Source organism: Macrobrachium nipponense, chromosome 2 (genome assembly GCF_015104395.2).
Source record: "Macrobrachium nipponense isolate FS-2020 chromosome 2, ASM1510439v2, whole genome shotgun sequence".
Taxonomy (NCBI): Eukaryota; Metazoa; Arthropoda; class Malacostraca; order Decapoda; family Palaemonidae; genus Macrobrachium; species Macrobrachium nipponense.
Genome location: NC_087201.1, coordinates 133,433,492 through 133,445,991, shown reverse-complemented (window position 1 = coordinate 133,445,991; position 12,500 = coordinate 133,433,492). Strand labels below are relative to the sequence as shown.

Here is a 12,500-nt window from a genome sequence, read left to right as displayed (position 1 = left end):
ATGGAAGACTTCTGGGAATCCTGATCCCACCTGTGCATTTAAATTGTTCATGCTGTGTGGATGTCAAAATACTGTACATTTAATTATGGTGATATGAAATTTTCGATTTATATCACACACGCAAGCAGATTTGGTTTTGGAAAATGAAATAACATGTTGTACTGTTTATTTATTTATTTATTTATTTATTTGCGTAAACTAAATTCTTTCTTAAATATTGTGTACACATGAATGTGTCAGTACGAAAAATGACAGAGTCCAGCACACCCCGAATCCAGTCAGTCCTGTACAAGATCACAGAGAACTTCGAATCCCAGCCACTCTGATATCGAATTGTGCACGTTTCCTCGGAATCATGATTCTTGCAAGGACGGGAAGCGATTGCCTGGTAGGCTGGGAGTCTTCTTTCTCTTCTGCTGCTAAGACTGAATCTTCTATACCGATTCCTAGAACCATGACAGAGTTGAAATTGCTGCCATCCGTTCATTGCTCGTCTTGGTAACGCGGCCGTTCCATAATAATTGGAACTTTAACGTTATTTCGTGAAATATAAATATGAGTGGTTTTGTTCTAGAACATCACAAAAGCTTGCGCGAAATTTGTATTACCCTAAAGGGATCGTGTTCTAGTTTTATCTATTAATTTGTTGTATACTTTTTTTGTATAATCGGTTTTTCAAACTGAATGTCCATAATTACACAAATTGGGTATGGCACTTATGCAAAAATACTACGCAGTTTTTCTTTTTCTCCTTTTTCAAGCTATGCAATTAAGTGTCAGGTGATATTTCAGCGATGAAAAAATTAAACATCTAAATTGAGCTTTAGCAATTATTCGGTAGTATTCAGCTGTTCGCATACCTATATATAGTTGCGCCTGTTTCCAATCGATAATTTAATTTATATTTGCTAATTGCAATTGCCTCTACTTGGGATATTCATAGTATTATTTTCTAATAAATTAACCACGTACATGACATGCCTGTGTTAAGTCTACACCCCAGCTACAGTTTCAGTCTATTTCCAAACTGGCTAAGCGTCTGAAACATTTCCGAGCACCCTATTCTAGTACATTTTCGCTTACTCGGGGAGTAAGCCTATAAACTGCTTTTGTTGTTCTTCTTCCTCTTTGTTGTTCTTGTAGTGGGGGGTTGGGGGAGTAGGAAAGCCTAAAAAGGTCTGAAAAGGGTGTATACAGAACTTTTAGGATAAGATTTTTATGAATTATGTATTTGGGTGAAGATGTAAAAAAAATAATGTTCATGTTAAGCAGTACAGAAAAATGATTTCTCAAAAAAATATATAGCGCATTCATTTTAATTTTCCCTGGTGAAACAACGCTCCATTTGACGGTAGATTTCAGCACGCGCCCTTGAGCAAGCTGGAGGTCGCCGGATCACGCCTTGTTTTTCCTCTGTCTCTCTTCCTCTTTGCGTCTGTCCCTTTTGCTTGAAATCAGACGGCCAGCGACGCCTTTTCCGCTCGCGTCCCTGGCTCGATCTTGGCCGTGTGGGTCATTGGGTGGAGGAGGAGGTCTTCACGTCCTTTGGCGCAGTGTCTCTTATACAGCTGGAATGAGCTGATCCCGACGAAGACTTCCGACAGCAGCATCACCCCGTAGAGTGTTGGGAACATGAGGATCTGGGCTCTTATCTGGCAATGTCAGACATCGAGGTGATGAAATGTGCGGTTAACATAGACAAGCACAGGTATGATTCATATTCATGCATTATTGTCGTTGAATGTAGAATTTCGGCCAAAGGCCAAGCGCTGAGACCTATGAGGTCATTCAGCCCTGAAATGGAAATTGACAGTTAAAGGTTTGAAAGGTGTAACAGGAGGAAAACCTTGCGGTTGCACCATGAATCAAGTGTTAGGAGAGGGTGAGAAGTAAGATGAAGAAAGAGATTATGAAAAGAGGTACAGTAAAAGGAACGAAAGTGGTTGCAGCAAGGGGCCGAAGGCATATTGCAAAGAACCTTAAATAATTCCTACAGTGCACCGCACGAGGTCCACTGACGGCACTACCCTCCTACGGGGCATGCATTATTGTCGGTGTTTTCATATACGTTGAAAGGAATTATTGTATAGAGAAATGATCGGATTTGTCTAACCTCTTCTAATACTCGGTTTAAAACTTGGCTTCGTTTTCTCTCCCTCTTCAACTTTATGTTAATATTCCCCGTTGATCCCTTTTACTGTACCTCCGTCCATATTCTCTTCCATCTTACTTTCCACCCTCTCCTAACAATTGTTTCATATTCCAACTGTTACACCTTTCAAACTTTCTACTGTCAATTTACGTTTCAACGCTGAACGACCTTTTTATTTGTATTACGGCTAAAACTAAGTTCCTCGTTGGACGAGTGGGTTACGTGCTCGCCTACCGATTCGGTAGTCCGGAGTTCGATTCCACGCTCAGCCAACAAGGAATCAGGAGTTTGTTTCTGGCGATTAGAAATTAATTTCTCGATATAATGTGGTTCGGAACCCACAATAAGCTGTAGGTTCCGTTGCTGAGTAACCAACTGATTATTAGCCACGTAAAACAGTGGTCTGGTTAAACTAAGATATACTTAATTAATTACGTCTAAAACTTACCCAGGGATCATGGAAGGACAGTAAAATGACACTCGCTGCCACCGGCATATTCTGGGAGCCTGTTTCAATTCCGATGGTCCTGCAAACTTGGTGATTCTGTAAAATGAATGAAATTGTATATTATATAGCTATTCCCATATCATCAGTATATGCCTGCTTTGTCTTTCTCTCTTTTCTCTTTCTGGTTCTGTAAATAAGATAACATTATTGTCGTTCTCGTTTTAATTGTAATATTTGTTTTTACACAAAAATATTTACCGTAGATGGAAATAGATGATTTGTTTGCTCAGAATTTTATTTTACAGTGATCTTCATATCATCAGCCTGTGTGTTGTATGCATCTCTTTTCCCTGTCTGTTAGCACGCACATATGTGTGTTTAATTGTATATAGAGAAATCTACATGGAGCCGGATGGCGTTAAAACTGTCGACCTCTTCTTCAGTTGTAAAAACACGCGAATAACATAAAGAAAGAAAAAGAAAACTTTAACAAATTCTTGCACTAACAGATGATCAAATCATCTGAATCCATTTGGGAGTCAATAGGGTCTTCATAACTTCCGAGAGTTTATGACTAAAGCGTGTACTATTTCAGGACATGCATGGGGCATCTTATAAGTATTAGAAGAAACTCAAGATCGTTTTGGATGATGGTAATGTTACGTCAAAGAATATTTTTTCTCTCGCCAACATACAACTCAACAACGCCTTTGTATGCCGTCCTATATCACTAACTGAAATGTCCATAAAACCCATAGAGAATTCATAGGATCTGTAAATCGTAACAAATTAAATTAGGTATTAAGGCCAGTAATAGCGTTCGAAATACTACATACAGCCTTTATGTACGTATCTGAACGTCCTTTAAAAATGGCAGGCGCACAAGTAATATGTACTTTTTTTTTTTTTTTTTTTTTTACCGTAGTGTTCTTTCACGTATACGATTGATAGTAGATTATTTCCGCATTCTCGTAACGAATAAGCATAAATCGTTAAACCAAGCTATTAATAATCCGTTTGGTTTTATGTTGGCGTCCGAAAGCGAAATGAAAAAGGGAAAATCTTATAATTAATAATAGGCATCCCGTTGGGTTGACATGTAGTAGATATACACGAGAAACTAACGAATCATGAAAAGCAGAAAAGTCTCGTAAAATGTGACTGTGTTCCAGTTAGTTCGTATGATTTTTAGCTATAGATGATTGTTCTTCCGAAGACACTCGAAAGTAATAAAAATCAGTGAGTAGTTAACATTATTATCTTTGGCAATATTTTGAAGAAACCTGCAAATTAGGATGTATAATAATAATAAGGAAAATAATAACATATTATGATCAGCATGCTATTAACTTCACGCAAATTCTTGAAAGTGCTTCAGTTCAACATTAAAAATGTAGTACAGCATTCAGTTTCAGCTCTAATTGCGCAGCGATAACTTGCAAAAGAAAAGTAAACGATATGCTAGTTAAAAGTAGTTTTTCAGTTGTCTGAAGCAATCTAATTCTGATGACGGTTTTGAGTTTTGGCAAAGAAAGAATTAAGAGAGGCTTAAAGAATATCGGATACCTCTAACATTTGCAACGGCGAAGATATGATGCCAGACAGTATCGTGGATTACAGATTGACGTATATACCTTTAAAATGGAAAACAACTCGTTGTAAGGTAAGGGATGATAAAAATGAATGAGAACAAAATATCACGGCGAAGCCACTTTTTAAATATTTAAAGTAATTCTTCATTGACAATGATGTAACAGGAATCCTGAGTGAATAGCTTTAGAGGAAGTTCAGAATGGAAACATAAAAATGGTATGAAACTTGCTTGCAAAAATGTTGCTGCTTAAACGGATGTTGGTCATTAGCTTGACAACAAATGATTACAATTACAATGGAAGAGATGCATTATAATAGTGTTTTATCAAACACCATATTAAGCTTTAAAAGTGAGATTGAAGATGTTTTGACGATAGATTTCAGTAAACGCTTCGCGTAGCAAACATTAAGAAAAATAAATTCATAAATCTACAATGCCAGTAAGTAAGACAACCTGACAGCATGAAGCCCCCCTCCCCCATACGTTTCTGTCTTTCATCTCTGAAGCTAAGAGTTGAAGGAGGATTAGATATGGGATTGACAAATCGCTCTAAGTTCGATGAATGGAGGATTTTCACGAATATTCTTACAGCCGCGATTTTACTTCTAGGTATTATTTTTAAAAAATCCTGTCACTTGAGAACTAGAATGATCTGATTCCTTCTTGGCTTATGACGTTTATTCCAAGACGGTTAATAGTCTAATTGTCTTGTACCTACACCTTATCTCTTAGCTCTTCCATGTATGTGATGCTATAGTAGATTCACATCAACCGTGCATTTGACGTGTAGGCCAGTCCCTTACGACGCTCCTGATTGGCTGTTGATAAGCCAATCACAGGGCTGGAAACTCTCAGTCTCTCGAGAGTTCACATAGGCAGGATGTATGTTCCACCTCCCCTGAAAGACGTATCCTTCAGGAAAGGTGGAACATACATCCCGCCTGTGTGAACTCGCTAGAGAGACTGAGAGTTCCCAGCCCTGTGATTGGCTTATCAACAGCCAATCAGGAGCGTCGAAAGGGACTGGCCTAGACATCGGATGCACAGTTGACGTGAATCTACTATAGTTTACGTTATGTATCTACGTGTCTTAAAGAAGACCAAAGCTGATGAAGAAGGTCAAACACCCCACGTGCCCTAAGGTTATGGCAGTAGACGTACTTTACCTGACAGAGGAGTTTTGCTAAGGTATATGCTAGGAGGAAGCCAGTGAGTGGCAACAAGACAGCAGTTGCGTAGACGAAAGGGGAGGCCATCACGAAGACGTCCCAGTATAGGATTAACCAGAAAGTGCTCCCCACCACACAGCCAACCCATCCGATGATGCTTGCTATCTGTTGAAGATTGTGAATAAGAATGATCATCGCTTTACAGAGGGTAGCTTGCCGTTTATTCATTTTTTTTTTTATCATGTCGTCTCATGTATATAGATTGTGTATGTTACTGTCTGTATTTTGCATATTCCACGTGTATGGCCCTGAGCTGAAATAAAGGATATTATTATTATTATTTTTTTTTATTGGTCTATCACAGTCCTCCAGTTCGACTGGGTGGTATTTATAGTGTGGGGTTCCGGGTTGCATCCTGCCTCCTTAGGAGTCCATCACTTTCCTTACTATGTGCGCCGTTTCTAGGATCACACCTCTGCATGAGTCCTGGAGCTACTTCAGCCTCTAGTTTTTCCAGATTCCTTTTCAGGGATCTTGGGATCGTGCCTAGTGTTCCTATGATTATGGGTACAATCTCCACTGGCATATCCCATATCCATCAAATTTCCATTTTGAGGTCTTGATACTTATCCATTTTTTCCCTTTCTTTCTCTTCAACTCTGGTGTCCCATGGTATTGCGACATCAATGAGTGATACTTTCTTCGTGATTTTTCCAATCAACGTCACGTCTGGTCTATTTGCACGTATCGCCCTATCCAAGGTATATAGGATAAGGGAGAGAGGTACAGTCACTTTGGTCGCGGGGGTAGTTGTGGGGTATTTCCGTGATAGGCCTGGAGGACAGGGTGAGAGCGACCACGGCAAGTACTACCTTGGGAACAACTTAGTACTTTGGGTCGATGGTATTGGGGATTAGGCCTGTAAGTGTCATATGTCCTTTACACTCTGCTATCTTCTATACGCTAGGTGTTCTTTTGAATTCATATAGATCACTGTTCACATACAAAATCGTGGATTGATAATGTTTGGCTTTCTAATATATATAATAGAAGCCTTAGATTAATATGCTTGATAGAAGTTAAAAAATCGATTGCTATTTGACCTGTCAGTTATTTATTTACAAAGGCTTATTTATAATACATTATTTAATAAACTAACATAAATATACATAGATAACAGAAAACAGTATCTGGCTTCATAATAGAAATGAAAAATACTTAACAAAAATGAAAAAAAATCTTTTAGAATTGTCACGGCATAATTTAGTTAATTTACGCATCTTTTTTTTCTTTTTTTGCCTACTCGATACAATTTGGTCATTCAGAACTCATCCTAAAAAATATCCGAAATCTGAAAAAAAAAAACTATCACTTTAAGAGGCAAGGATACACAAGTTTCAATATGGCATGCAAGTCGTATAATACCCCATTGCCTGGTTTGAGTGCATTTTCTCCACTGTATGTTTTATCTCATAAGCATGCCTAGAGTTTTTTCTGTCATAAGGTTCCCTTGAATTGAACACATCAAACCAGGAGTGAACAATCTCTATAAAGTCCCTTGTACTTTCCCAGAACATACTCTTCAAAAGTCCCTGACTTCCATGAAATCTAAAGCTTTAGATGTTTTTCCGAAAGAAGCTGCACTGCTTTCCTCACATTCATATGTTACGTACCTGTTACATTTATGTGTTACATTTATGCTGCAGGTCTCTTATATGCACTTTCTTCAAAATGTTTACTGCATATGCGATGAGTAGTAGGGTTGAAGTTGAACTTTCTATTACAGTAATGAACCCATTTCCGTCTTGTTTCCTTATCACGAGGGAATCGGAAAAAGGATACCTCCTTTTTTCTATTTGATTACCAACCAAACACGGCGCAGCTGTTTGGCATTATTTAAATAATAATTTAGATTATATACAAAATCAAAACTATGGTTGTATTCGAAGAATTTAAAACTAAAACTAAATCACTGCAGAGATGACTGAAGTCACCTGTGATCTACATTTGAATGAAACGGTCACTGAGTGACTTTTCGCCCTGACCTATCCTCTAGGAGGTGCGGCTCTTGGGGGGATAAGCCGCAACCCGCCACAAATGACTCTACCTGACCCATTCTATATACCTTGACCCTATCTGTTCTGATAAAATAGTCCCAGAGGATCTTTGCCTGATCGTTTTCTATCACTCCTTCAGGTTGGTGCTCGTACCACTTATTACTGCAAAGTAGCTGGTGTTTCTTGCACAGTCTCCAGTGGAGGGCTTTTGCTACTGAATCATGCCTCTTTTTATACTGGTTCTATGCAAGTGCCGGACATTCGCTTGCTATGTGGTTTATGGTTTCATTTTTCGTATTGCCCTTCCTACATATGGGAGAGATGTTATTTCCATCTATCGTTCTTTGAACATATCTGGTTCTTAGGGCTTGATCTTGTGCCGCTGTTATCATTCCTTCATAATAATGTGGCGCCGTGGCAGAGTGGTGCTGGTCAGTTGTTGGATTCCTCGGGAAAGAATCGTTACCATAATTTCCTCAGTCTACTCAGCTGTAAATGAGTACCTATTCCTGATGGGATAGGGTCCAGCTATGGGTTAAATAATAAAACTCAGCAATGATGGAAAGAAATTAAAGATTAAACGACAACGACGTAAATGGAACTTCTGGCAACAGAGGAGTTTCGTCCGGCAGCCAGGTATTTAGCCCAATTGAAGGGGAAGACGGTCAGGTACTTGGAGGTCGTCATCCAGCAACTGACTACCACAACGACAGTAACCAACAACCAGAGACTGGAGCTACAGAAGCAAACCAGAGGAAGAAATGGACAAGGGAAGAAAACAAGGAAATATGGCACCGTTTGTCCTAGAGTTAGATACTGATACACAGTAAATGTGAGAAGTTCCTAAGGTGTTTTATTCCTCAAACCATTGGACTATGGGACAGTCTCCCTGAGGATTTTGTGCAATTGAGGCCTTGAAAGTAATATTTCTCTTCTTTCTGTATTTCCTGTTATCTTCGTAATTTATTTCAAACGAACACCATAGTCTTTGGAAGCTTGAATTTCAAGTCAGTGGCCCCTTGTAGGCTTATTTCGTATGGATGTGATTTACCCTCTGAATAATAATAATAATAATAATAATAATAATAATAATATACAAACGCAGTAATGAGAACTAGTTGTAAGAAAGAACGAAGACAAACTCACCTTCGTGATCATGCTGGCTGCTTTTTCGTGAAAGTGTCTGATGATCATGCCGACGATGACAGGGCCCATGACGAAAGTCAAGGACTTGGTGATACTGAGGAAGGGGACGACGATGGCGTCGTCGCCTTCGACGAGCCAGTGACCTGAGTAGAGCCAAAGATTGAATGGCATTCCGCCGAAGGCCATGATAGAGGAACATGTCGTCATCATGACGCTGGAATTGAAAAGGGCGTCATATTAAGAGTCAGTCTTTGATTTCCTTTTGTCAGGTAAAACAGGTCGCTCGCAAGAACATAATGGTTTTTTTTTTTTTCCACTGATCCCCTTTTCTTTTCGAGAGTAACCGGATTTGCTGAATAACAGCACGACTGTGCAATTACTGTGCCTCACTGTCGAACTTCTCAGTTCCAGAGGTCCTTTATTCCTCACACCGTTGTACTCTGGAACAGCCTCTCTTAAGAGGATGTTCCCCTTCGGTCCCTAGCTGCAGCTACTTTCAGTCCTTTTACTGTATCTCCTTTCATATTACCTGTCTTCCCTATTACTTTCCACCCTTTCCTAACAATTGATTCGTAGTGCAACTGCGAGGCATTCCTCCCGTTACACCTTTCAAACCTTTTCATTGTCAATATCCTTTTCAGCCCAAAACCTATAAATCAGTCATTAAAACCCTAAGGATGTCGAACAATTGGAACTTCAAAAGATCAAGCGAAGATGTAGTGGCATCGCTACTCCTTGAACTTTAATAAATTCCCATGTATTTATTAATTTCGTTTTTTTTCCTTTTTTAGTGAGTGGGATCTCTTCTTTCTGTGTTTCCCTTTACCTCCTCTTACTTCTTAATGCACACCATATTCTTTGGAAGCTTGAATTTCAAGTCAGTGCGCTTCTTCCACATGAATGGGGTTCATCTTCTAAATAATAATGATAATGCTAAATGAATGTCCACAACTATGTTGATGAGTACAGCATACGTATTTAGAAGCAATACAAGTTGACTTGTACAGTTTCAAATCGCGGTAGTTACCCGTAAACGTATAGTTGTGGATATTCCGTTAAAATTCGTTCTAATTGAATGTCCAAGGTCAAGATCAAAAGGGCAGAAATTTAGAAATGCAAATTACACGAACATTGACGCACTGATTGGAGAGAAAAATAACTGAATTGACCTGTGTCATTGTATATTTGTAGTGTTAAAGGTTTATGATGAACAAATGACTGTCACTAAAAATAAATAAATCAATCAAATAAAGGTTATCTTTTATTTTGGTGTTGGTGTTTGAGCGGCTTGTTGTGATGTTTGATTAGTAGCTACATATTATGAATGTGAATAATTTCCTTTTTATGGACAAAATATTTTATAATGTATTGGTGAAATTAATTATTGTGATAGATTAAAAATCACTGTTTTGTGCACTAAATTTAAATACGATATTACAGCATATTTTATGTTTTGTCAATAAAGAATAATAATAATAAGGGTTCAAGACCAATACGCATGATATTTCAGTGTAAAGTGACGTTTTATTGTAATTGAAGCTTCGTATGTACTCTTATGCTCTAGCATTTGTCAGACCAAGCGTTCTTTTATAAGATAACCCTTATTATAAGATATCGTTGCCATTTGGTCTGGCAAAGACTCCTAAATTAAACTTTATGGAAGTTGTAGCACGCTTGCATTACAGTAGCATGATTGCTATACGCGTGTTATATATATATATATATTATATATATATATATATATATATATATATATATATATATAATATATATCTTAAAAAGGGCTCGGTAATAAATTGTTAATCTCAGCTCTTTCCCGTGAGAGACAGGCCGCTTAGTGACAAGCGCTAGATTCCTCGGAGAATGCTGAAATGAAAAACAGCCAGGAATGATGACCAATACAATTTGAGGTCGGCGACGCCTCGGAAATCACATGCTTTGGACTTGCAGCACCTGTGGTTGCCAGGCAGCCCCGCAGGGCGTGTCTGCATGTGTGCTCATAGCATATGATATATGGGCTTGATGATGGGTCATGAGAATAAGGGAGGACACAATTTGATTACTTGTGACAGTGTGCAGAACACACCCGGAAGAGGTGTTGCAGACCCATTGAATAAGGTAACGTAAAACAGAAAGAAGTGTGGTGCAGTACACATTCCTTTTGATTAACTTTCACGAGTGAAGTGGTGTAATAATTATGGTCTCTTTATTTCAGATGGGTTCAATGTCACCATATAGGGAATATATTCTCTAAGACTTACTTGACTTATTAAAAATGGTGTGGTTAGTTGGACACAGTGGGATTACAGGAGGTACTTACTTAAACCTGATTTGGGAGAGGAAAAAGACAGTTTAACGGTTTTTAGGGTCAGAGTTAATTCATTTTATTCCACTTTAATGTATTCATTCTGGTCCATTTTAATGTCAGCTAATTTGGGAAACAAAAACTATATTTTTGTATCTACGGGTGTTTATTAGCCTAGTCTTGCATTTCAGCTAAAGCCCAGAGAGTTTCAGCCACAGATCGAGGGTAGGTTGGTGCCTGATAGCAGTACGTTTCATTTTGTCTAAACGAGTATCATTTGGTCCTAAAAACTCGCTAAAAAAAAAAAAAAAAAAAAAAAAAAATATATATATATATATATATATATATATATATATATATATATATATATATATGTGTGTGTGTGGTGTGTGTGTGTACATAGTACGTATATGCATTAATTATGTATATATAATACAAATATGTATGTACATATATATGTGTATAAATATATTATATATATATAAAATATAATATAAAATACACACACACACGCATTGTGTAAATGCGTGTGTGTGTGTGTGAGTGCGCACTCGCACGCCCGAAGACCAAATCAGGTTAAAGGAAAAGAAAAATAATACGAACTGAATTGAGAACTAACATATAGCTAGACTCACCTTAGCGCCAAATCACCATCACACCAGTACGTGAAGAAATTGGAGAAGGATCCTCCAGGACTGCAGGATATCATCAGTACTCCTAAGGCTTCGTAGGGCTTTAGGCTAAACATGACAGACAAACCATATCCTGTCGCCGGTAGAACTATGAACTGGCCTAACATGCCGATGGCTGCTCCTACGGGGCGTTTGACGTGACTCAATATCTGTGAAGAATTTTCGTTTTAATATTCGACAGGAGACTGTAATGGTGTTGGAACGAAAGGTTGTGATTTAATCCTATTTTAAAATTTTACATGACATTTTTTATTTGCCATAAGAAGGTCTCATTGCATTGAACGAAAACAATATTTGGGGAGAAATCCCTGGGAACTATCAGTATATCGAGGCCACCGTACAACTGTAGTAGATTCACATCAGCCGTGTATTTGATGTCTATACTCTGTTTTTTTTCATCTGTCCATCCGCTTGTGGTGTTTTTGTATGGTAACACTGCGTCCTGGGCTTTAGATAGTTACGCTATGTGTAAGTTTTAGGTAAATAAAAGGATATATGGGTGTACATTTGCAACTGAAAAGTGTTTTAATAATTTACTGTATGCGAATTACACCGTTAATATTCGAAATAGGATATTATTATAATCGTTGAATGTAAGCTGAATGCAACTATCTACAGCCCGGGACGCAGTGTTACCATACAAAAACACCACAGGCGGATGGACAGATGAAAAAAAATAGAGTATAGTCCAGTTCCTTACGACGCTCCTGATTGGCTGTTGATAAGCCAATGACAGGTCTGGAAACTCTCAGTCTCTCTCGAGAGTTCACATGGGTAGGATGTATGTTACATCTCTCCTGAGGTATACGTCTTTCAGGAGAGGTGGAACATACATCCTGCCTATGTGAACTCTCTCGAGAGACTGAGAGTTTCCAGTCCTGTGATTAACTTATCAACAGCCAATCAGGAGCGTCGCAAGGGACTGGCCTAGACATCA

General features: G+C 38.4%; 3 protein-coding genes across 5 annotated transcripts in view; 1 reads left to right on the top strand and 2 right to left on the bottom strand.

The window, feature by feature from the left end:
* Positions 1-12,500, bottom strand: part of LOC135221001 (glutamate dehydrogenase, mitochondrial-like) — a 452,434-nt gene that overhangs the window by 288,265 nt on the left and 151,669 nt on the right. The gene's annotated exons all lie outside the window — the stretch shown is intronic.
* Positions 1-12,500, top strand: part of LOC135220996 (uncharacterized) — a 114,672-nt gene that overhangs the window by 36,877 nt on the left and 65,295 nt on the right. The gene's annotated exons all lie outside the window — the stretch shown is intronic.
* Positions 157-12,500, bottom strand: part of LOC135220998 (ileal sodium/bile acid cotransporter-like) — a 46,054-nt gene continuing 33,710 nt past the window's right edge. For all 3 annotated transcript variants that reach the window (XM_064258704.1, XM_064258702.1, XM_064258703.1), the window contains exons 3-7: positions 11,507-11,712; positions 8,567-8,780; positions 5,361-5,528; positions 2,601-2,696; positions 157-1,652 (exon numbers count right to left, since the gene is read on the bottom strand). In XM_064258704.1, the coding sequence (XP_064114774.1) occupies positions 1,455-1,652; positions 2,601-2,696; positions 5,361-5,528; positions 8,567-8,780; positions 11,507-11,712 (882 nt within the window). In that variant the 3' untranslated portion in view covers positions 157-1,454. The remainder of the gene's footprint in view (positions 1,653-2,600; positions 2,697-5,360; positions 5,529-8,566; positions 8,781-11,506; positions 11,713-12,500) is intronic.